The sequence below is a fragment of the Maniola jurtina genome, chromosome 13 (assembly GCF_905333055.1).
Source record: "Maniola jurtina chromosome 13, ilManJurt1.1, whole genome shotgun sequence".
NCBI lineage: Eukaryota > Metazoa > Arthropoda > Insecta > Lepidoptera > Nymphalidae > Maniola > Maniola jurtina.
The window spans coordinates 8,470,742-8,496,801 of record NC_060041.1 but is presented as its reverse complement, the minus strand read 5'-3'; the positions used below and the strand labels follow the sequence as shown (position 1 = coordinate 8,496,801).

Genomic DNA, 26,060 nt, shown 5'->3' with positions numbered 1-26,060 from the left:
TATTAATGTGTACCTATTGGTAATTATTAATGATATGTATTAATCAAGACATTGTTTTACACATTACGTGTATCTTAATATACCTAAGTAGGTATTTCTGTTTCTGTGACGGATATCCTGATATAGAAATTAGCATGAACGCAATATATTGTGTCTCCTACTGAAACAATATTGTGATAGCAGACAATTAAGTTGATATATCAAGGCGATACAGAGGCCATAATTATCTGAGTCGTGATCGCTGCTATGTTTAAAAGGAAACGGAAGAAGTAGGTAAGTACTTTATTGATAACGCCCTAGGTCTTAAAACTGGACTTTTAAGTAGTACATACCTTTTTCTATATCTAATGCCTAGTCTAGATATACTTAGACATAATACAAAATATTCTAAGAATTATTCACACATGACAGCATATTATGATGAGCCATGGCCGTTAAACTCTATCGGCCTCACAAGAAAGCTCATCTCAGCGGGTGATAGGGAGAGCTATGTTTGGATTTTCTCTATGTGATTAAATCAGAAATGATGAGATCAATAGGAGAACCAGAGTAACCGACATAGCTCAACGGGTTGCAAAGCTGAAGAAGCAATGGGCAGGGGCCATTGCATATAGTTCGAAAAACCGATAGACGTTGGCAGGGGCGCCGGGTTTTTAAAATTCCCGTGGGTGCTCCAGCCATTTTATTGACATACCTACCTAGCTACTTATATTTTTGTTATTTATATCAGCCTACTAGCTGACCTGGGTGAACTTCGTACCGCTGCGCCGTACCTAGTAGAATTATTTTAGATAGTCGTGGGTGCTCGGCACCCACTATTTACCTCTCGTGGGTGCTGGAGCACCCGAGTACCCACGGAGTCGGCGCCCCTGGACGTTGGGGTCCCAAGGTGCACAAATGGCGACCTCGCACCGGAAAGCGCTGCGTTGGAAGACCCCCTCAGTCCCCACTAGGTGGGCAGACGACATGAAACTAGCCGCAACGAGTCGCTGGATTCAGGCGGCGCAAGACCGCGGTGTCTTTTGATAATGATGATGATGATTCTTCAATCTTTATATCTACGTGTTGGAAACAACAATATATATATGTACGTAGGGGATTATTTTCTCAACAAATGAGATACCCAAAACTAGGTGTGATAATTATTATTATTAGGTAATATTATAATATATTTACGTAGGTAGTAGTACTACGTGGGGTGAGCCAAAGTTTTAGTCAATGAATAAAAAATTAAAATTTAACTTGTTCGATTGAATTTTTAACTTTTTTTCACATTATTTTTCCTGTTTTGATAAGTTAAAGCTGATAAAGAACAAGATCTTTGGTTCTCAAGTTTTAGGTGGGCCGTTCCCCTGCAGCATCAGGATTGAGTAGCTTGGATGGAGTTTATTATTACAAAGGAAGCTAAAATACCTGTTTAATATTAGTTTGGAATTTATTGCTCTCATTTTGCAGCAGGAGTACATTTCAACAAGATTTCAACTTTATGGTTTTTCTAAAACTAACAAGACTAGATTATATTGCTTCTTTAAGTATTTTCTATTGAACTTAAATGTGATTGTTATTGCAAAACTTTTTGAACGTTATGTTTAAGAAATAGCTGTAACATAATCATAAATTTAAAAAAAAACAAAGCACTGTTGATTTTTTTAAACGCCTTATTAAAATAAAAAAGCAAAATGTAATCTAAACTATCATTAGTATGTACCTACTTATTTACCTACTATGTCTACCACGTACTCCGGTATATTATGTACCACGATAAAATGTTCCACGCAATACCTAGGTATAATATGTATAAGAAATAACAATATTTTTCTATTAAATTATTTCTATTAAGTAATCTATATCAATACTAATAAATAAAATTGAAGTGACTGTCTGTTTGAACGGGCTAATCTTCGGAACGGCTGAACCTACTACTACCTACCTACTTCCCAATAACTTGATATTTGACAGGAAGCAATGTTCTATAGCAGAAGTAATGGGGAAAATACGAAAAACCATACATTTGTACTTAGTAGGTGACTACAAACTTATATTTGCAGTTTGACATAATTTAAGCAACAAAATACCTACACGTAGTACCTAGGTACCTACGTACCCTTCCAAAAACCCGTTAGTGCGCCAAAAGCTTTGGTAAAGGTGGTGATAACGAGATACACCCAAAAAACCATTTATTTTTAAAATCTTCTGATTTTCATATTCAGACTGCAAACTTTTCAATCCACTAAATAACATTGAGTACCCTATATAGGTATTATGTAACGCAATAAATAGATTGCGCACTTCTAGTATTGCTTAGTAATCTTAAAAACTGACAAGTTATCTCTAATTATAACCTCGCAGATAATATATGCATTATTATGATAATTGTAAGTAAGTACGAGTATATTCCACGTGTCATCATTACTTTCTTAAATAATGTACCTACCTCACAAACTGTAAAATAATAAGACGTTATGTTATCTGTAAACAATATTATCTATCTCTACTTATCTCTCTCGGAAGCGTATTCCTCATTGTTGAGGGTCGTGACCCTTTCCATTTACCATAGAATGGTATTCTTACTTGAGCGTTTTCTTAGTTTCTTTCATCTGTTTGTTTCAGCTGATCTTCGAAACGGCTAAACCGAATTTACCTACAGTATGCGACAGATCGAGATGGCAATCCAGGTATGAGGCGGGGAGAAGCCCCGCCGCCCGCATATCACCCGCGCTATCCCGCACCGGGTTAGCGCGCGGGCTGTGCGGGTGTGCGGGGCGTCCCCACCCCGCTTGCCATGCCGACCTGTCGCGTAGGTGGCCTAAGCGTTGGTGGTTTGATTTACTTACTTATGGCTATCTATCAAACATTAATTTGATTTGTAATTAGAGTGAGATGAGAGAGTATAGTTAGAGAGGTTAGGTATAGTAGGTATATAGGTATAGTTTATTATGCAGGTATAGTTAATTATATTCCCGCCTTGATAATATAAACAAAGGAAAGTAGGTATTATTGCCTAACCGTTTGTTTATTTATTCTTTATTCCGTATTTTATTATTTCACAGTAGCTATTAGGTACCTACTTACTAGTAACTGGTAGGTACATTATCTTTTTACCTAATACCAATCCAGTCCTAGATTTGTACTTTAATTAGATAAAGCTAGCCTTACGTTTTATTGTAACATTTGAATAAAAACTTGACGAAATTAAACATAATAAATATTGGAAATATAAAAAGAATACATGATACGTAGTCGTATAGGTATACGACTACGTATCATGTATTCTTTTGTCCATGTGGATGGGGCCTTCCTCTTCCTGATGGCATGCCTAACGATATTCAGTAGGTAGGTAGGTGCTTCCTTTATTGGATAGGAATTGCTTGATGCTCCTTCGCATTGTATGCCTCTACCAGCATACCGGTTCAATCTAAGTTTACCTCGATTACGCGATTAATTAGTTATTATAATATAATATAATAATATTTTTTTTTTAAATCTATATACACACACGAACGAAGTGCGGGTATCATATTAGTTATATTAGTAGTATTAAATATGATTAAGTTCCTATCAGATTTACTTATGTTTATTTGAAAACTCCAGTTTAAAAATAATTTCAGAACTTTATGGCATGTGATGGGAAACTGCTTCCTTTGGCAGCCGCGCACGGACGGTTAAATGATCCGGCTGGTCAAATTTAGCCACCTCGATTTATCATTCAAAGTAATTTAAAATTGCAGCGCGAGGATACCCTCGGTCATCTTGACCACCCGTGTGCGCCAAGCCTTTTCAATAATTTTCAAGTACATAATATACCTACTTACTAACATTGAAGTTTGAACAAAAGGAAATCGTCTTTTCGCAGTCGTGTTTTCTCTCAAAATAAGTTTCTCAGCAGATAAATCACTGCTGTTTGCTGTTATAACTTCATAGATCAATTACTGTTATCTAAACATGTGCTTACTTAATTGCAATCGGTAAGTATAACTCAGTTACGTCAACTATAACTCGGTTGACCACACATCGAAAGAAATTATCAAAGATTCTTCATGTTGTAAAAGCCAAAATTGTTGTTGTTGTGCTTAATGGAAAGTTACAGAATTATTGTGGATGGCCAAATCTTTGGGACGGCCGATGACGTGCCATTTAGCCTGATCAAAGTCAAAACTTTTCTCAGTATTAAGACACTGTTAAAACGAGACAGCCTTATGTATCTGGCATAAACTCTCGTTTTAACTGAAAACTCTGAGAAAAAAATCCAAATACCTACCCACCTACGCTCTATACAGGGTGGTCAAAAAGTCGTGGATCAAACGAAATAGGGAGATAGAGGAGGTCATTTCCAGCAAAAAATATTTCAACAGCATGGCCTTATTTAAATTGCCCTAAGAGTTATGAATATTTTTGAGATTTTTAACAAAATACCAGATTCTCTTACAATTAGACTAATTTAAAAAAAATGAGATAAAAGATAATAAAACAAACGATGCTGTGTCATTACTAGATAATGTATCAGCACTACAAACCTTCTATTGAGGCTCTGGGTGCCAAATTACAAGAGCAATTAATTTTTTTCCAAAACTTTTAAAGCGTTACCAAAAATTTAATGTCACTTTAAAAGCGCACTGTGAAAAAAAAATGTACTACGGAAAAGTGACCCTGTATCAGAAAAACTTGCTGATTTAATGCCAATTTAAATGAGGTATAATACATTACTCTTTGTTTCGTAATTCTGGTATTATAATTGTTTTTTCATATCAAGGTGCAAATTTCAGTAGATTAGTTTAATTCAAAATAATTTTGAAGATTATCATGCTGCTAGTTAAACTGCTAGTTTTTTGTATGTTGGAATGCTAGAAACATCACTGTGCTTGTCACACTTAAAATTTGTGAAAAGAATAGAAACTCTTCACTACCACCTCGTGCCAGAACCACCCAGAACTACCCAGAACGCCCGTCTTGCAAGTAGTTCATCTTTTCTAGGAAACAAAAGGATAAAGAAACTATGCCTCTCGTTCACACTAATCATCATTTCTATTTGCATTGTTGGAATAAGGAAGGATGTGAAAGAGAGGCATAGTTTTTTTATCCTTTTGTTTCCTAGAAAAGAGGGCGTTCTGGGTAGTTCTGGCACGTGGTGGTAGTGAACAGTTTCTGTTCTTTTCACAAATTTTAAGTGTGACAAGCACAGTGATGTTTCTAGCATTCCAACGTACAAAAATCTAGCAGTTTAACTAGCAGCATGATAATCTTCAAAATTATTTTGAATTAAACTAATCTACTGAAATTTGCACCTTGATATGAAAAAACAATTATAATACCAGAATTACGAAACAAAGAGTAATGTGTTATACCTCATTTAAATTGGCATTAAATCAGCAAGTTTTTCTGATACAGGGTCACTTTTCCGTAGTACATTTTTTTTTCACAGTGCGCTTTTAAAGTGACATTAAATTTTTGGTAACGCTTTAAAAGTTTTGGAAAAAAATTAATTGCTCTTGTAATTTGGCACCCAGAGCCTCAATAGAAGGTTTGTAGTGCTGATACATTATCTAGTAATGACACAGCATCGTTTGTTTTATTATTTTTTATCTCATTTTTTTTAAATTAGTCTAATTGTAAGAGAATCTGGTATTTTGTTAAAAATCTCAAAAATATTCATAACTCTTAGGGCAATTTAAATAAGGCCATGCTGTAGAAATATTTTTTGCTGGAAATGTCCTCCTCTATCTCCCTATTGCGTTTGATCCACGACTTTTTGACCACCCTGTATATTTCAGCGTAAAAATCGACTACTTTGACAGTTTCATAATCCTTGTGTACACTAGTAATCCATACTTACATATTACTACCTATATCAAAGCCGAGGGAAACTTAAGACAGTTGTATAGGCATCATATCAGGACAGGAAAATACCTCTCCATTCTATGTAGGTATCATCGACAGCCCTCTATGCAAAGCATACGAGACTGACGAGACACCGGAGCATATCCTGCGTATTATATGCAACATCATATAATACGCAGGATATGAACGAACGAGAAGCCTACATTGGCTTCACTGCAACACTTCCTCAGGTCGGCAAGGAAGTGCCTTGCCGACCTGGGTGCTTAGTTTCTGGAGTGAATGTGGTTGGCTGCACTGGAGTGATCAGGCGGGGAGCCGCACTAGCAGCGGTCTCACGTACAACGGATAACTCGACTAAGTGCGAAAAATAAACCCAGGTTAAAGAAAGAAAGAAAGAAAGAAACGACTTACATTCTGATCCATTTATTTACTTAAACATATTTATTGCTTAATACTACACAAAGAATATAGATAAGAATAGGAATAAAGAAATAAGAATAAAAATACAGAATAGACTTCAAAACAAAGGGAGACCTTATATCACTAAAGTGATATCTTCCAGACAACCCAACTATTGTAATATTATAAAAGCTAAGTAACGTGTGTTTGTGTGTGTGTTTAGTTTTTAACGGTCCACCCGTTTAACCAACTTTGATGGGTACAGACTACAGAGATAGCTTACGTCTTAAGGATGGAATAAAAAAAAACTTAGGCTACCTTTATCCCTGAAATTAAAAGAGTATTTTTAAAACATCTGAATTCGTGCCGTTGAAGTAGCGAGCACCTTGATGTGGTGACGGAAACGTCAGCGTAGAATTTAAACTATTACGTTTTAATAAGATAATTTGCCTCAAAATTAAATACCTGTATTTTTCTGTTTTTTCCAGATCCATTGTATCCATCTAATTTTTGCTAGGTAAATCAAAGACATTATTGTTTTCTAGACTCTCCTAATAGTATAGTATTAACTCCTACAAAGTATAATGTTGCAGGTACCTACTTAATATTACTCTGTCTTAAACGGCGACAGTGCAAAAAAAATGCCAAGTGCGAGTAATACGCGCGCATCGAGGGTTCCGTACTTGGGTATTTTTTCCTACCTAATCTGAATTTCTTTTCAAAATAAAATTTTAATATGCGTAAGTTTTTATAACTGTACTTTATAAACAACTATATTACAGCTCTCATAATTTATTTTAAAATGGTTTTGATACACGCACATACGGACAGACAGACGACAAACTTTAAGGGCTCCTTGTCTTACTACGGAACCCAAAATATTTACCTATTGTTATAGGTACAGGGTGTTTTTGGAAGTGATAACTTTTTTAGGCGCATTGGACGATTTTCAGATGAGTATTAACCTCAAGGTTGCGTCACCGACACGCCAATATTAATCATAGGGCTCGATAGATGTAAAAACTAAACTAATGTCAATGGTTTTAATTCACGAATTATGAATTTTTGTCACTACCACACTTACTTAATTTGTACTCTTGAAATTACAATTATTTTTAAAATCCAAAAATACCACAAGGCCGTTCCCACTGACTGCCAGTTTTTGTAACTTGGACTGTATAGAGAAATCGAATTCACGGGAGATACAGGGAAACTGTGTTAGGGATTATTATTGAAGTCTATCTTGCGAAAATAATTTTGGTATATTATTGCCAACTTTTAGTCAAGCATGATGAAAAAATCTGGATAACTAAGTATTTCTTTTAATGCTGACCGACTCCAGTTTATGTCCGCGACTTTGTCCGCGTGGACTACACAAATTTCAAACTCCTTTTTTACCCCCTTAGGGATAAAATTTTCAAATATTGTTATCGGATGTGACCTACATCATAATATAGTTATCTGCGTGCCCTACCCGATCCGCCCATTAAATTAAGCTAAAGCTATGCATCAGTTAGTCAGTCACTCACCTTTTCCTTTTATATATATGTAAGGGTCGTTTCACTGTATTGCAGAGAAAATGTTTTCACAAAAAATATCTAACGGTTTCTAAGACTTCCCTGTACCTTTTATGGTTTTGGGTTTCCCCATACTGCCCAGTTAAAAACACGCTGTATATTTAAATGCATGTTGAATGGATATTTATAAACTACCTGTGTTATTTAAAAGCACAGTGCTTACACTTTTAGTTTTTAACGGATGGATTCCACTAATTTAGGGAAGTTTCCCTAGCACGCTCTCTTGCGCTTTTTACACAAACGTAATTTCGTTCTCAATTCTCATGTGGAAATAAATAAACCGATCAAAGTCGATGGAATTTTGTAGAAAGGTTCTAGAAACGAATATCTGTGTCTGCGATTTTCAGTTTTCCAGAAATATGTATATTTTCATAATTACACGGTAGTTACTTAAATATTTGTGTGTTTTAAATGTTTGAGCCCGTCTAACTTTAAAACGAAAACATTTCATTAGTTTTAAACTCGAGTGTTTTTGATAGAAGTCGTTATTTAAAGGATTTTCATAGGAACATCAAACTTTCTCTGTAACTACACCCGCGGCAGTCTTTTCGCCATATTTTACACGCTTACGCTGAATGGCGATGTCGACAATTTTAGGCAAGTAAGCCCCAGAGCGCAGATCGCAGGATTCGCGCGACAATTCTTCGATCTTCAAGCGTTGTATCCTAATTCCTTCAGTTTTGAATAATCGTCTGGTTATCCTACAATATTTCACACAGAGTGACAATAATATAAATAGTAGGTAATTTACAATGTCACCGTATAATATTATAGTATTGCACTTGAACTTGTGAACAACATGGACGCATTTTATCTTGTTTCGACGATTGCTATCTTTTTCATGTACATCCTTTACTATTTTATTACCAAAAAATACGATTATTGGAAGAAAAGAAACGTACCCCATATAAAACCATCAATATTGTTCGGAAATTATGGGGAATATATTACGTTAAGAAAATATTGGCCAAAGATTACGCAAGAAATCTGCCAAAAGTTCCCGGATTCTCCCTATGTCGGGGTATACTATGGCATAGAACCTGCTCTCGTCCTTCAGGATCCCGACATAATCAAACTGGTTCTGGCCAAGGATTTCTACTATTTCAATAACAGAGAGATCGCAAATTACACACACCGGGAATTACTCACTCAGAATATGTTCTTCACTGGAGGCGATAGGTGGAAAGTTCTACGACAAAATTTAACAGCCCTGTTCTCATCAGCAAAATTAAAAAATATGTTTTATTTAATAGAAAACTGTGCCACCACGTTGGAAAAAGTAATCGATGACGAATTGAAGTCGAGTACAGGAAATGTAATTGAGGTTAAGTCTCTTTTAGCGAGGTACACCATGGACTGTATAGGATCTTGTGCATTTGGAGTGAATACAGGCACTTTAGCTGGGAAGGATAATTATAAAAATCCATTTACAATTATGGGTCAGAAATTATTTGACACTTCAAACTTCGCTGCTTTGAAAATGATCAGTCGAGCAATGTGGCCTGCTGCATTTTATGGATTAGGTCTAAAATGGTTCAGCACCGACATAACAACTTTTTTTAGCAAATTGCTAAATAATGTGTTTGCAGATCGATCGTACAAGCAATCATCGAGAAACGACTTTGTTGATCATGTTTTAGGGTGGAAGCAAAAGAACTACTTAACAGGAGATAGTGTAACGAATTTCAAAACTGGCGAGAAGGCCACAATACAACTTGAAGTAAATGATGATTTGCTAGTAGGGCAATGTGTTATGTTCTTTGCTGCTGGTTTTGAAACAACTGCTACTACGACGGGTTTTGTATTTTATGAACTTGCGAAAGATCAAAATGCTCAAGCTCGGGTAATTAAAGAGGTTGCCGATTATTTTCATCGCCATAATGGCAAGATAGAGTACGAATGCATCAATGAAATGCCTTTCGTTCAAGCTTGTATCGACGAAACTCTTCGTCTTTATCCAGTTTTGGGAGTTCTAACACGGGAAGTCGTAGAAACGTACACTCTACCAACAGGCCTGCGCTTGGAGAAGGGCGACCGCGTTCATATACCAGTATATCACATTCATCACGATCCTCGTAACTTTCCGGAGCCAGATGAATTTCGTCCTGAAAGGTTTTATGGCGAAGAAAAGAAAAATATCAAACAATTTACCTATATACCTTTTGGTGAAGGCCCCAGGATTTGCATTGGTGAATTATTTTTCGTTTTCTTAATTCTACATATTTTTTAATCAGAAATCATTATCGTCATCATCATAATAAAACCATCGCTGGCTCAATACTAACTTCTGAGCATGGGCCTCTTGTCAGAATAAGAAGGGTTTGGCATAGTCTGGCAGACTTCACAAACCTTCGAAAGCATTATGGAAAACTCTGGTTTATAGGTTTTCTTACGATGTTTTCTTTGTGGATATTTAATTGCTTAAAACGTACATAACTCCGAAAAGTTACAGGCGCGTGTCCGGGATCGAAGTTAGCCTATTAGGCCGAGTGCATATCATCACCACTTCAGAAATCTATCAGAAACAAGTTTCCGTAAATAAGTATCAGTTTTTTATTCAACCATTCCATTCTTATCGTTACTTCATATTATTGTTATTATCATTTTCTTTAATTCCTTTTATTTTTTCCCCAGGTCTTCGTTTTGCAAGGATGCCAATAGTGGCAGGCTTACTTACGGTTTTCAAGAAGTACCGAGTAGAACTAGCTGATGATATGCCAAGAAATATAAAATTTCAACCGAGAGCATTCGTCACTCAAGCCATGGGTGGTGTTCGCCTAAAATTTATTGCTCATTAAGCACTGATATCGAATTAACAGCTTGGTTCTCTATTTATACGGTGCAGACTGCAGGTGTATTTAAAGAGGTGATACAAGTTCTGGTACAAGTCAATATAAATTATTAACCATGCTCAATTGGTGTTGTGTGTAGATATTATAGCTTAGGTACTTGCGCCTGAGCTCGCCATTTCTATCAACGTTGCTATTACAGTTGTTTAGTAAATTTTAGGCGTTGTCGTTGTTTTTAAATTTAAAGTAACGCAAATATCGTTTTCCTCTGATAATATAGTATCGATCATTACGACTATTCTATTTATTAATTATTAGTCGATTGTTTTCAAGACAAAAATATTCACTCAAGTGTGTTTGTTCATTTCTGAAGTAAATTTTTTTATTCACGTTATCACACTAATATTATAAAGGCGAAAGTTTGTATGTGTGTGTTTGTGTGTGTGTGTGTGTATGTTTGTTACTCCTTCACGCAAAAACTACTGGACGGATTTGGCTGAAATTCGAAATGGAGATAGATAATATCCTGGATTAGCACATAGGCCACTTTTTATCCCGGAAAACCAAAGAGTTCCCACGGGATTTCGAAAAACCTAAATCCACGCGGACGAAGTCGCGGGCGTCAGCTAGTAAAGTATATAATTATTTTGGTGTGTAGGTATGTGTGTATATTGTATGTATGTAATTGTATAGACAGTACCGGGATGGTTCAATTATTTTAAGCTTGCGAACGTGTTGTGATCAAGATGTAGACGGGTACATTTACGCGACGTGGTTAGGTTAGGCCACGGCAGTAGTGGACTCCGTACCTAAATGTCCTATTTGAAAATCTTTGCTATTGGAATTAATTATTTTATAAATCGATATCTGGGCTTTCGTGATCATAAGAAAGGAAACTGATGTCAACATTTTGGAAAGTGGACACCGTTTTGAATTCTTTGGTACCTATTGGACAGAATCCTTTCTACTTATCTTCCGAACGTTCGCGACGGATTCACGAAACCATTTTTTTAACTAAACTGTACTTTGGACTTCATAATTTACAATATTTTATTTCAGATCGGCAGATTATTTTCATAATTTTTTTTTTATTCGTAAGGTTCTCCAACTCTTTAGTATGAAATACCTACCTAATAAACAACTACCATGTTTTAATATAGGTTATTCTTACAGTGTATTTTTTTTATTGATTACGGAACCTGACCCTGTGCTTGTACCGACGATATTTGACCAGTTATAAGTCTACGTTGTAAAAGTGTAAACTGCACTAATCGCAGAGTGGAAAAAATATATAGATAATTATTATGACGTTTGTTTTCTTTAGAGCATGTACAGCATAAGCGTTTTACGCGCGAATTTATAGCACTTTTATCACCAGCACCAGGTAGGTACATACCTAGTAAGCATGCAACGGCAAACATAGCGGCAGATGTTCACCAGGGTTAGAGAAACACACTTTAAAAAAACACGTTTTGCTTACAACATGCTTAAAACTGTTTTTTTTTTTTTATAAAAAAATATGCTTAAAACACTTTTATATAAATAATGTTGATCCAAGCGTTGTCGATTCGGGGACCTCTAATTTGTGTTCAAAAGGGAAGGATAATTCGGGAGTAATTTTGACAAGTGGATTATAAATGCAAAATATTCTCTTAGTGAGTAAAAGTGTGCACTCCTTGCAAATGCTTGCAATAAAAACAAAAAATTGTTATCACCCTAATTTGCGCTATCTAAAGCAAATAATAATTTTTATACGGTAGGTAATAGTATAAATTACGTTGCACATTTTATACTAAACATACATGCAGTTAGTTCATAATTGCAATGTATTTACTTTTGTTGTTCGTTATTGGAGTACTGTATTATTCACATTATATTTTATTAAAGAATCGAAAGTATTGGAAAAACAGAAATATTCCCTATGTAAAGCCATTACCTATATTCGGAAACTATAAAGACTGTCTTCTGGTGAAAAAACATATAAACCTAGTGGTGCAAAATTTGTGTCAACAGTTTCCAGATGAGCCTTACTTTGGATCCTTTTATGGAACGAGCCCCGCACTCATTATTCAAGACCCGAATTTGATAAAACTAGTTCTCTCAAAAGAATTTTACTTCTGTAATGGCAGAGAAACATCCGATTATAATGACAAAGAAATGTTTTCAAAAATGATGTTTTTTGCCAATGGTGACGAATGGAAAGTATTACGCATGAATTCATCTCAACTTTTTTCTTCCGCAAAATTGAAGAAAATGTTCTATTTAATAAATGATTCTTCAGATACATTAGAGAGATTACTTGCTGATGAAATAAAAACAGGTCCGGATATCGAAGTCAAGAATTTGCTCTCAAGGTACACTATGGATTGCATTACGACTTGTGCATTTGGATTCAATTCTGAGACAATGAAACAGGATGTGCACAAAAACCCCTTTACTACGATGGCTGAAAAAATATTTGATAGAACAGTTTCTGGAGCTCTTAAAAATTACTGCCGATCAATGTGGCCGCGATTATTTTATGCGTTAGGATTTAAATTATTAGAAGATGATGCTGGTACGTTTTTTAACAATGTGATTACGGAGGTGTTAAGACAACGCGGGGAAGCAAAATCTTCTAGAAATGATTTCGTGGATCTCATTTTAACTTGGAAAACAGACAAGTACATATCTGGAGATAGGTTGAATAATGCAGCAACCGGTGGTAAAAAGAAAGTGAGATTTGAGGTTAATGATGATTTGATTGTTGCACAATGCGTACTTTTTTTTGCGGCTGGATTTGAAACAACGTCGACGACTTTGAGTTTCCTTCTGTATGAATTAGCAAAAAATAAGATGGTTCAGGAAAAAATGATAGCAGAGGTTGACGAATATTTTTCCAAGCATCAGTCGATTGAATACGAGTGCATCAATACGATGCCATATACTGAATCGTGTATAGAAGAATGTCTACGCCTGTATCCGGCGTTGGGTCTCTTGACCCGAGAAGTGATGCACGATTACTCCCTACCAACGGGTGTTCGTTTAAAGAGAGGAGATCGTATTCATATACCTGTGTATCATATTCAACGTAATCCTGACCATTTTCCAGAGCCGGAAGTATACCGTCCTGAACGATTCTTTGGAGACGAGAAAAAAAATATCAAACCATATACTCATATGCCTTTTGGCGAAGGACCTAGGATATGCATAGGTGATAAACATTTTTAACTAATTTTATTTCTTAAGGTAAAATCGACCAGCTCCGATTACGCACGAGGAGCCTACCTATTTCATAGACTAGTATGAATGTGCTATATTATAATGTTATACTTATAAACCTTCCTCGTGAAATGTTCTGATTGGTACTGAAAGCCGTATTACTACTAAGTTTAGTAATAACTAAACTTTGTTAAGAAGAAAATATCAAAATTGTTCAATATTCGACTTGAGCTATGAAGTAAATCTATAAAAAAAAAAAAACCAATCCCAAACCAACAGTCTAGTTATTCGGAAAAAACTATTATCTATACCAATTGCAGGATGAATTAATGTAGGAGAAGCCATTTTGTCGAAAGTAAATTTTTGTCATTTTTAACCAATTTTAACGCTATCTTCTTGAGTAGGTAAGATAGCGACAGAACAGCGGTACCCATTAAAAGCACAAAATATTTCTTATTTTGTGGTGAAAGGTTCAATAATAGTAAAACTTGAAATTTTAAACATTTGTTTAAAAAAAGTGTCTTAGAAAAAAAAATTGTTTATAAAAATAAAACTGGTTTTTTCCAACTGGCTGACACGAAAGAACTTTCAGAAATTCAACCCGAGCTAGTCAAATAACATTGTTAAGTAATATGTTATTGTAATATGTTGTTAATAAGTAATTGTTAATTAATATGTTTCTTATTATTTTCAGGTAAAAGGTTTGCAAAGATGCCTATGCATGCGGCACTCTTAAAGATATTCAAGAATTACAGAGTAGAACTCGCAGAGAGCATGCAACATGAAATATCTTTAAATGCTAAATCTCTTATCATGCAGTCTGTTGGCGGGATCCATATAAAATTTATTCAAAGACAAGTTTGAAATTGTAATTAGGTAGGGTGAAGGGTCCTATAATATGCAGTAATATGCAATTCGATAAAAGTTATCTGAATCTGTAAAAGGAAAAGGTGTCAGCCAGACTGCTCAACGCACAACATCTGCTAAGAAAGGATTTTTGAAATTTCAACCCCTTTCAAACCCCTAAAGCGCAATTTAAACTACGAAGTTAGTAGTAATAACAGAGCCTTCCCTTCTACGTCCCTCGGAACATCTTGCCACTGTTGCTAATCAAACACAGTACTTCGGTTTATATATATTGTATATTCAAGACATTAAGCTCATCATCATTACTTAGATATTCACAACTGCGTACCTACTTATTCTAAGATTCACAATGATATCATTCTATATGCATTTTACACAATATAGCTTTTCCCCAATCGCTTTTCTAATGATTCACTCGACTATCCTAACCGTCATCGCTGTTGACAGCTGACAACTCTAATGTTACCATCGCGAAGTGTTGCCACGTTTCTAACACTACAAATTGTATACATTATTTTATAATACTTGCGTTTATTTATGAATATCTAACAGTCGGCCGTCCTCACTACATTAAGTTTGTCCTCAAACTTATTAAATTTTTATATTTTATACGCAACAGTTTCTACCTATTGTCATTATAATACCTAAACATCAAGATTTTCAGCAATAGATTATAATTTTCAAGTAATTCATATTAATAGAACTATCCTCAACTCATAAGAACTGACTTTATTCCTCAGCTATACAATGCATGATAAACTTTAACTTTAACTCTAAACTACTAACTACTTGAAAACATATTCATAAATTCCAATCTTTTCTGCTTCAAATCAATAACCAGCCGCTTTCCTTGCCGCCAAATCAAGAGCTCATTTGCCACAAGACTTCACTGTACATCTGCACCGCACCCCTCACCGCCAAGTCAAGAGCTCATCTGCCACAAGACTTCACGGCCGTCTACGACTTCCAGACATACCTAACGACTCCACTACACATCTGCACCGCACCCCTCACCGCCAAGTCAAGAGCTCATCTGCCACAAGACTTCACGGCCGTCTACGACTTCCAGACATACCTAACGACTCCACTACACATCTGCACCGCACCCCTCACCGCCAAGTCAAGAGCTCATCTGCCACAAGACTTCACGGCCGTCTACGACTTCCAGACATACCTAACGACTCCACTACACATCTGCACCGCACCCCTCACCGCCAAGTCAAGAGCTCATCTGCCACAAGACTTCACGGCCGTCTACGACTTCCAGACATACCTAACGACTCCACTACACATCTGCACCGCACCCCTCACCGCCAAGTCAAGAGCTCATCTGCCACAAGACTTCACGGCCGTCTACGACTTCCAGACATACCTAACGACTCCACTACACATCTGCACCGCACCCCTCACCGCCAAGTCAAGAGCTCATCTGCCACAAGACTTCACGGCCGTCTACGACTTCCAGACATACCTAACGACTCCACTACACATCTGCACCGCACCCCTCACCGCCAAGTCAAGAGCTCATCTGCCACAAGACTTCACGGCCGTCTACGACTTCCAGACATACCTAACGACTCCACTACACATCTGCACCGCACCCCTCACCGCCAAGTCAAGAGCTCATCTGCCACAAGACTTCACGGCCGTCTACGACTTCCAGACATACCTAACGACTCCACTACACATCTGCACCGCACCCCTCACCGCCAAGTCAAGAGCTCATCTGCCACAAGACTTCACGGCCGTCTACGACTTCCAGACATACCTAACGACTCCACTACACATCTGCACCGCACCCCTCACCGCCAAGTCAAGAGCCCAATTGCCACAAGACTTCACGGCCGTCTACGACTTCCAGACGTACCTAACGACTCCACTACACATCTGCACCGCACCCCTCACCGCCAAGTCAAGAGCCCAATTGCCACAAGACTTCACGGCCGTCTACGACTTCCAGACGTACCTAACGACTCCACTACACATCTGCACCGCACCCCTCACCGCCAAGTCAAGAGCTCATCTGCCACAAGACTTCACGGCCGTCTACGACTTCCAGACGTACCTAACGACTCCACTACACATCTGCACCGCACCCCTCACCGCCAAGTCAAGAGCCCACAAGATAAGATAAGATAAGATAATTTATTTGCAAGAAAGTTGGTACAGTAAGATTGAAATTTATGATTAGAGGCCTTAACTTTCTACTAAATTATTAGTGTGCAAATATTTAAGATAACAAAATAAATTAAATTAAATTAATGTCAACAAAATTGGGAATCAATTGCATTACTTCAAATTCCATAAAAATCAGGAAATAGATATTACAATAGAAAGAGACAAAACAAAGTGACAAAATATTATACTATGCTATTGATATCATCCTTAAAAAAAAACTCATTTACCGAGTAATAGCACCTACTCAACAAGGTTTTGAAAAGTTTAGATTTAAAATGGCATAAATTGAGTTTTTTTTTAAAGCGTTCCGGTAGCTTATTGTACACTCGTATGGCCATGCGCCCACAGACACAATAGACTCCAAGATAATTTCACTGTGAACATCACATAAAAAAAATAATAGCATCACACATTTATCATAAGTATACATCCAATACCCTACGCTTTATCAAAACATCATGATATAGTATCATAATTGTATTACTGAAACCATAGTAGGTAATCGTTAATCATTTCATCAAATATCAAATCGTCTAGAAACATCTAAGCACCCTAATATACCATCACAATCGTAGTACTGAAATCAAAGTAATAGTGTTATCATTTTATGAAATATTAAATCATCTTTCTTACAAATATCTAAGCATCATAATATAGTATCACAATCCTAGTACTGAAATCAAAGTAATCGTTATTCATCAAAAAAAGGCACAAAATATCAAAACATTTCATTCATAATATAGTATCAAAATATCAAAATCAAAGTAATCGTTTAGTCACATAACGTCCACTATCATCACACAGAAATATCTAAACATCAAATATAGTATCGTAATCGTAGTTAATACTGAAATCAAATTTAATCACTTAAATCATGGTCTGAATAAATTACTACTATTACTTACAAATAAATGGACTCTTTTATCGAGCCGGTCTCATCTTTTCAGAATCACTTTGATTACTCGAGATTGTGTTCCATGTGATGCTACAAGATCAACATAGGTAGGGGAGCCCGGGTAGACTTTGGACACGGGGAGACAACGGACACCTTTAAATTTACCGCTATATTAATGTGAGAACAAAGTTGTCTGTGGTCAATATGTTGGCATTACTGCTTTTATTGTTTTGAACTAGTCGTTTGACAGTTCGCTACGCAAAATAAGTTGGGAGAGTTAATAATTGTTTCTTTGGTGTTCTGATGTAAAATTTTTGATTGTTAGTGAAGTGCTTATGTGCCAGTTACTACTATAAATTGATATTTTGCTAATTTCCTTCGAAGTGATTGATTATCAGGGGGCATTTGGAAACTTGGTAATTATTATTAAACGACATACTTTCTAACATATTTTTTAATATTTTTAAATCTGTGCCTTTGGGTAGACTTCGGACAGGATGTCCGATGTCTCCCCATTGTGCCATATTTTAAAGATATTACGTTCATTATGTCTGAAAGATTATTTTTTGTTGCAGATAAAAATAAAAAGATGCCCAGATGCTACAAAAGAAAAACTGACCGTATATTTTCACCCGAAGCATTGAGAGAAGCTATAAAAGATGTGCGAATAAATAATTTGAGTATAAGAAAGAGTGCTGCTAAACATGGTATTAGCAAATCAAGACTTTTTGATTATTTTAAAAAGACTAAACATCAGAATATTATTGAAACTGTTGATTTAACAACGAATTTCAGGAAAAGCCAAGTTTTCCCTCCATCCATGGAAGCTTCTTTAGCTGAATATTTAATTAAATGCTCATCAATGTTTCATGGCCTCACACCTAAAGCTACAAGACGCTTAGCTTATGAATATGCAGAAAGAAATGGTATTAAATATCCACAAAAATGGAAAGAATCTAAATGTGCTGGTCCTGATTGGTTCTCATCATTTTTAAAACGTAACCCTAATCTTTCAATACGGACACCTGAAGCTACAAGTCTTGCACGAATGACAAGTTTTAATCGAGCAACTGTAGCAGAATTTCAAAATAAACTTCAAGATGTTATAACAAGATATAATTTCACACCCTCCCAGATTTATAACCTTGATGAAACTGGGATCACAACAGTGCAGCGTGTTCCAAAAGTCGTTGCTCAGAAAGGGCAGCACCAAGTAGGACAAGTGACCTCTAGAGAAAGAGGAGAGTTGGTAACGCAGGTAGGAATCATAAGTGCAGCTGGTCATGCGTTACCACCGGTTTGGGTATTTCCTCGCCACCGGTTTGATAAAAAAAAAATGATGCAGGGAATCCCAGAGACATCAGGATTTGGCTTGGCATACCCTTCTGGCTGGATGACCAGCCAGAACTTTTTGAAGGTACTAGAATATTTTGTTCAGAATGTACATTGTTCCATTGAGAATAAAGTCTTGTTAATCATGGACAACCATGACTCTCATTTGTCCATCGATGGATTGGATTTTTGCAAGACAAATGGGATTGTTATCCTTACGCTACCACCACACACATCCAACAAGCTTCAACCATTGGACAGAACTGTGTTTGGGCCATTTAAGACTTTTTACAATAGTGGTCTTGATTCATGGATGTTAGCACACCCAGGACAAACTGTTAGTATTTATGACATCCCACAAATTTGTCTTCAGGCTTGGGATAGAGCTGCTAATCCTACAAATATAAAATCTGGATTTAGATGTACTGGTATTTGGCCCTTTGATAAAAATATATTTACGGAACAAGATTTTTTATCATCTTATGTGTCAGATCGACCAGAGAGTCATCAGTCTTATATGCCAGAAACATCTGAAAATAATGATGAATGTGTCTCACCTTCACTAATTGGACAACTTATTGCATTAGATCGACCCAATGACGATGACAATAATGTACAAACACCAGCAATTCCTACAGGTGTTAGGACCCCATCAAGGACTCCATCAATTTCCTCAACTCATAGTGCTGATCTGAATATTGATTTGCCATCAACTAGTTCTCATGTTCCAGGAACATCTAAAACTCTTAATAAAGTAGGAGAAGTAGGAATTGGAAAAAAAATCGCAACTTCAAGTTGTCAAAAGTCCACTGATTCATACGTTTCCCTGCAGCAAATCAGTCCTTTTCCTAAAGCAGCTCCACGGAAATCAAATATTAATAATCGAGGACGACGTAAGGGTAGGTGCATGATAGCCACTGATACCCCTGAAAAGGAGGCAATTGAAGCTGCAAAAAAAGCAAGCACGTTGAAAAAGTCTTCAAAAAAGATGATTAAGAAGAAGGTACTACAAGAAAAGGTTATAAAAACGGTTCCGCAAGAAACATCATCAGATGAGTCAATTGACCAACAAATCTCTTCTAGTGAGAGTGAATACAACATTGATGACGATGAACTCGAAGACTGCAGTGCTGATACTTTAAGGAATGTGCCTGAAGGAAGGTTTATAATAGTTAAGGTCTATGGATGTGGAAAACAATCAGGTCGTAACTATGCAGCAAAGGTTGTTAAAAAAGCTGCTGGAGGTTATAATGTTGAGTTTTATAAAAGGAAAATGCCTTCTAATCGGTTTGTGCAAACAAATGAAGAAGAAGCTTTTGTAACCTATGAGGACATAGTGCTTGTATTGCCAGTTCCATCAGAGGATAAGAGGCCTCGGTTTCAGGGTATGATGTACTTTAATTGCAATTTGGATGAGTTTCAACTGCAATAATTTTTTTTTGTAATTTAAATAAAATATTATTCAATTATACAAGTTTTTATTTATGTCCTAAATCTCCCCTGAATATGTCCTAAGTCACCCCAGGTACAGGGAGACTTCGGACACTTGTCACGATTTTTAAAAACAATTTTATACCTAAAAAATTAATATGTATAAAGTCTTTATGTTAAAATATACTTCAATAGTTGTGGTTTCATAATAGATAATGTTAACCTTAGAAAACCTAATTGTTATTTAATAAGACTAATTTAAATAAAAATCGTCCGAAGTCTACCCGGTCTCCCCTACCGAATGTTTGAATATTATTATTTTCATTGCAAGTTATAAGTATGTATTGGGTAAATATATAGTATGGTTATTTTCTCATTCATTCAATAGATCACATAGATGTGGTGGCCTCTATTAGGTACTTGTATAGATAAAGTTCTGTGTAAGTTTCATTCAGCTCTGATAACCTCTACTTATAGTAAGCGGTATCACCTATTAAGTTGATATACCAATAATAGTTATAGCAACTATGACGTACACCCCTGGTAGTTCAGTGAGCATATTTTACTAAGTCGTAAATACCTAAAGACTGTGATATAATAAATTTCTCTTTTTGTACTTATATCAATTTTATTTCCCTTTTTTTTTTTTTTTAAATTCTGATAATCACAAATGCACATAATTTATTAGTGTAAGAGGGTTTCAATTCCTTGATTTTTACTGTGATTTGCTAGAGATAATTCAGAGTTTAAACGAATATTTTCAAACACATCCAATCAACATCATAATAACTTTTGTTTACTAATAATTTAAATAAATAACATCTAAAAGGTGAAAAGTTCATTGCATAACTGTGTGACGGTAGATGGTTATGGGTATAGATCACAAGATATGATATTCCATACCTACTCACTTAAACAGGAAATCTCTTAATACAAATTATTTATTATATTATGGCAGCCAACATTCTCACTGCCTAAATAGGGTAGAACATGTGTGAGTGCCACCGTTATGTCTACGCTGATAAGTAAATAACTAATTCAATTCTATTTGGTTATTTTGACTTTCATAATGCACTTCAAAGTTGGTCGTAGCAAATTTAATTTATAATATACACAAAGATTACTTACAAGATAAGATACAATAATTCTCATACCTATGTACTTCTGCGAACATGTGTGTTTTATGTCTTTTTGTTTCTGGTATGTACATACTTAGTCAGATATGAAACCTGAAATGTTTTCATCCCCTAGGTATTCGAAGTAAACTAATAATTCTCTAAGTAAACTAATTTGGTAGGTACTTCCAGATTCAGAATGGGTTCACTGTTGCCCCAACATACTCTTGATTTGCAAAGTGGACCTATTTATTAGTAGTGTGGTATCATCTGGCGATCCACCCAAGGTGAAATCTCTTCCCCTCTCCTTTGTGTTCAGTATTAGTCCAGTAGAGAATCTGTAAGCCCATGTTCACCACAGAGTCGAACTCAAAATTTGATGTAAGGTGGGGGGTAATGAAACACCCACACACCCACACCCAACACATATCTCATCACATAAAGTTTCTGCAATCCTTTCTTTATATTGAGAGCTGAAAACTTAAAAAGAAGTGGTCACCTTCAAATGTAATATTGTATGATTATGTATATCTACTGTATTTTATAGCTAACATAGAGGACCATATCCAATTTTTCCTACTCTGAGATGGAACCTGTGCTTAGACCTGAGCCCTTGATAGGTTGATGAGGCTGATTGAATTTCCCAAAGATACATCACGCTCCAGGCAAGCCAAACTCATACATTCTGTATTTTCCCTTTCGTTTACAGGTATATCTATACTTACTAATAAATAAAATTGGAGTGTCTGTCTGTTTGAAAAGGCTAATCTTCGGAACGGCTGGACCGATTTCGACGGGGTTTTCACAGACAAGTAGAGGATTGATCAGGGAGTAACATAGGCTACTTTTTTAACCGACTTTCAAAAAGGGAGTTGTGTTTTTCTTCCTATGCACACCGAAATCTCCGAGATTTCTGAACTGATTTGCGTAATTTTTTTTAATCGATAGAGGAACTTTGTGACAACTTTCCCACGGGATTTCAGACCCTAAATTCACGCGGGCGAAGCTGCGGGCATCAGCTAGTTATTATATAAAACAACCCTAGCAAGACTGTATATCCTTATACTTTATAGATACTCTTGCAGTGTCCGTGCAGGACCGACTACACCTTAGCAACCTGTCAGCCATCTATATGTCACCAGTATTCCCATATTAACTGTATGTTATAATGTGACTGTAGTCAACACATCCTTAGAGTTTCATAAAATTTGAGAGCTTGGTACAGCTTAAACAATCGGTATTACCAACAACCTAATCTCTACTTGAACTATCTGTTTCAATCAGTTACCACTTGTAGTCAATGCACACTTGCAGCTACCCAAATCTTAGACTTTATATCTTTCTATTTCTATTTCTGCACTGTTCTCCTCAAAATAAGAGTAGAGAAATTAGTAAAACTTACTAAAATAACTGAAAATATGTCTACACTTCATCACACATACAAATTACAACTTGTTTTGCCAACATTCCTCCTATTTGAAATGCAACATTTGAGTAGGTAGGCACTTGCCCCTCTTAGCAGGTAGGTGCCTACTTGCAGGAATCTGAGTAATACTGATTATAATATCGATAATAATTAGGTGGGTCCATGGCAAAATTTGTCACTGCCTGTAGGACGTTAGAAATTAATCTCTATTCTGTAACTTCCTTCACTGATAAGAAGGTATATTTAAAACTACATTATCCCAGTGCTATCAATTACAAACTATAACTTTTATGTACCTAGTCATATTCACAGGCAAAGCTAGTGGCTAGTCAATAAGTTGACCTAGGTAACTTCTGCCATTCATTTGGTGTTACTCTAGATACCTACCTAAGCACAATACAACCACCCAAAATAACTATTTCTCGGCCATATTAAACTAACTTATAACATTATATACCAGCTGTCCCTTGACCTCACCAGAGTGCTGTTCTAATCAACCATAAAGCACACTTAGTATAATTAGTATTATTCATCACTTACTCTATCAACTTACCCACATAATCCAAGTGTTTATCTTTACCTACCAGTGTATATGACTTTTACCAAACATCGTACTATTTTGAGGACCATGTGTACTGAATTCTCCACCACAGATGCAACCCGGAAACATTTGTTCATCTCATGATAGCAGACCGCTCCGTCATTAGGTTGTACCATCACATCAAATACATGGAAGTTGTCCGACATGAAAAATAGTAAACATAAAATACACTCAGACTTATTGTGTTTAAGTAACACCCGTTAATAACCACATTTACATACTTAATGAATAATTATAGAACCCTCTACATAAATTAAAATAATCTTTTACCACCTCCTCTTTCAACAGTCTGTCAGTATTAGGCTTATTTAACCCATCAACAAACCTACTCAACAGCAAAGTACCAGAATCTACCTTTACCATACTATTATGGCAGAATAACTGATTATGGTTATGCCAGGCCTCTTTATATGTAAGTTGATATGTTACACAAATTCACACTAAAAAAGATTGATTGATTGATTGGAAACTTCAAGGATACGTGCCTCCTGTGGATTTGTGGTGTAACAATTAAGTATTTAGGTACATAACTTCCTACTTGCTTTCTTGATTCTACTTTATATAGGTACCTACTTAATACTTTAAAGGCACTACCCTTTCAACTAGATTTCATTCATGTGATATGTTCATTTTCTTCTTTTATTGTTATTTGCTGATGTAGGTACCTGATTATTGTGCATGCAATCCAGTCTTAGAATTAATACCTACTACATAACTAGATATAACCTTCTAGACTCAGTCTCAGGGCTAGATATGTCACTCTCACTACATACTACAGTCCATTGTGGCAATCAGAACATAATTCCTTATTTTGGACTTTCAATTAACTCATAATAATTATCCAGTTACTATTAATTATGACTTCTACTTATTCCATTCTAGAGGTAGGTACCAATCCAATATCAATCTTGCTGTTCACTCTGATACAATCATCGTTTCTTGAGAAGTTGAGTTGGTGACCCAACTCTATATAGGTGCTTTCAACATCTTAGTGTATACACGTTTTTCAGGATAAATCCGTTGCTCTTGGCGTGGAATAACATCCCGGCTTCTGATAATAACAGAGCCTTCCCTTCTACGTCCCTCGGAACATCTTGCCACTGTTGCTAATCAAACACAGTACTTCGGTTTATATATATTGTATATTCAAGACATTAAGCTCATCATCATTACTTAGATATTCACAACTGCGTACTTATTCTAAGATTCACAATGATATCATTCTATATGCATTTTACACAATATAGCTTTTCCCCAATCGCTTTTCTAATGATTCACTCGACTATCCTAACCGTCATCGCTGTTGACAGCTGACAACTCTAATGTTACCATCGCGAAGTGTTGCCACGTTTCTAACACTACAAATTGTATACATTATTTTATAATACTTGCGTTTATTTATGAATATCTAACAGTAGTTAGCTCGCAATTATTATAGTGTCACGATTAGTTTCACTATCAATTGCATTTAAACGTCTGATTTCGCAATGCATGCATCGCATGTCGTGACACTAATTTCGTGTCACTAAGGTTGTTATGTAAAATAGGGGTTTGAAATTTGTATAATCCGAAGTCCAAGTCGCGAAGACGAAGACGAAATGCGAAGTGTAGAGGTAATATAAAGTTGGAAAGTTAATGAGTAGATTTCGTTATCTTGTACCTCTTAGAAAAGTTTTAAGGGGGGTATTTCTAATTTGCATATTGTCCTTTCCACATTTTGACAGATTTCCAACTTCCGACACAAAACCACACAAAACCTGAAAAAACGTCTTTGTTCCTATTAAACTACATATTTGGCAGTCGAAAAATCGGCCTAATCTATAAATGCGGAAATATGTTTGTTTGGTTTGGTGGTTTATTGGTTTGTCCTTCAAGTCCAATGTGCCGCAACGGAGCAACGGATTGGCGTGAATTTTTGCAAGTATATACTACTTATATAGTGCTACTTTTATACCGGATAATCAGAGTTCTTTCGGAATTTAAAATCCCACATCTACGCAAATAAAGTCGTGAGCATCAGTTAGTACTTAGTAGGTTGATTAATAATACACATTATGATTATAACGAATGATTAATTATAATATTATACGACGCGACATAAGCCGAAATATCTACTAGTTTGCACTTTGCCCTTGATTTTATATTGGTATTTAACCTTGAAATATCAAATAAACGTATGTAGGTACCTAGATAAGTATGCATTAAAATTAAACTTGCGTCAGTACCTACTATAATATTATTCTGTGCTGGCGTTGTGCGAATTTTTCGTAAAAATATTATGTAGAACCAGTTTTTGGCCGAGACGCCGGGCAAAACAACAAACAACCTGGAATACTTTGATAGCCCTCCCTTGAAAAATTCTCCCTGAAAAATTGACGATTTTTCAAGTCGCCAAGCCAAGTGGCTTACTCGCC

The 26,060-nt window shown here is 36.0% G+C and overlaps 3 protein-coding genes across 4 annotated transcripts; all 3 read left to right on the top strand.

Moving 5' to 3' along the window:
- Positions 1-8,562: 8,562 nt before the first annotated feature.
- On the top strand, positions 8,563-22,481 carry LOC123871287 (cytochrome P450 6B2-like). 2 transcript variants are annotated; one of them, XR_006797246.1, is made up of 3 exons: positions 8,563-10,000; positions 10,446-10,668; positions 22,466-22,481. XR_006797246.1 is itself a non-coding variant. In XM_045915003.1 (2 exons), the coding sequence occupies exons 1-2, from the start codon at positions 8,611-8,613 to the stop codon at positions 10,607-10,609; spliced, it is 1,554 nt and encodes a 517-aa protein (XP_045770959.1). In that variant the 5' UTR covers positions 8,563-8,610; the 3' UTR covers positions 10,610-10,994. The 2 variants fall into 2 exon arrangements, 1 of the variants encoding a protein (XP_045770959.1); XM_045915003.1 differs by lacking the exon at positions 22,466-22,481 and having other exon boundaries at positions 10,446-10,994.
- LOC123871290 (cytochrome P450 6B5-like) lies at positions 11,753-15,643 on the top strand. Its single transcript, XM_045915007.1, has 2 exons — positions 11,753-13,793; positions 14,496-15,643. Exons 1-2 carry the CDS (start codon positions 12,425-12,427, stop codon positions 14,663-14,665), a joined length of 1,539 nt encoding a protein of 512 aa, XP_045770963.1. The 5' UTR covers positions 11,753-12,424; the 3' UTR covers positions 14,666-15,643.
- Positions 16,722-21,133, top strand: LOC123871277. Its single transcript, XM_045914984.1, has 2 exons — positions 16,722-18,157; positions 18,317-21,133. Exon 2 carries the CDS (start codon positions 18,331-18,333, stop codon positions 20,503-20,505), a length of 2,175 nt encoding a protein of 724 aa, XP_045770940.1. The 5' UTR covers positions 16,722-18,157; positions 18,317-18,330; the 3' UTR covers positions 20,506-21,133.
- Positions 22,482-26,060: the final 3,579 nt, after the last annotated feature.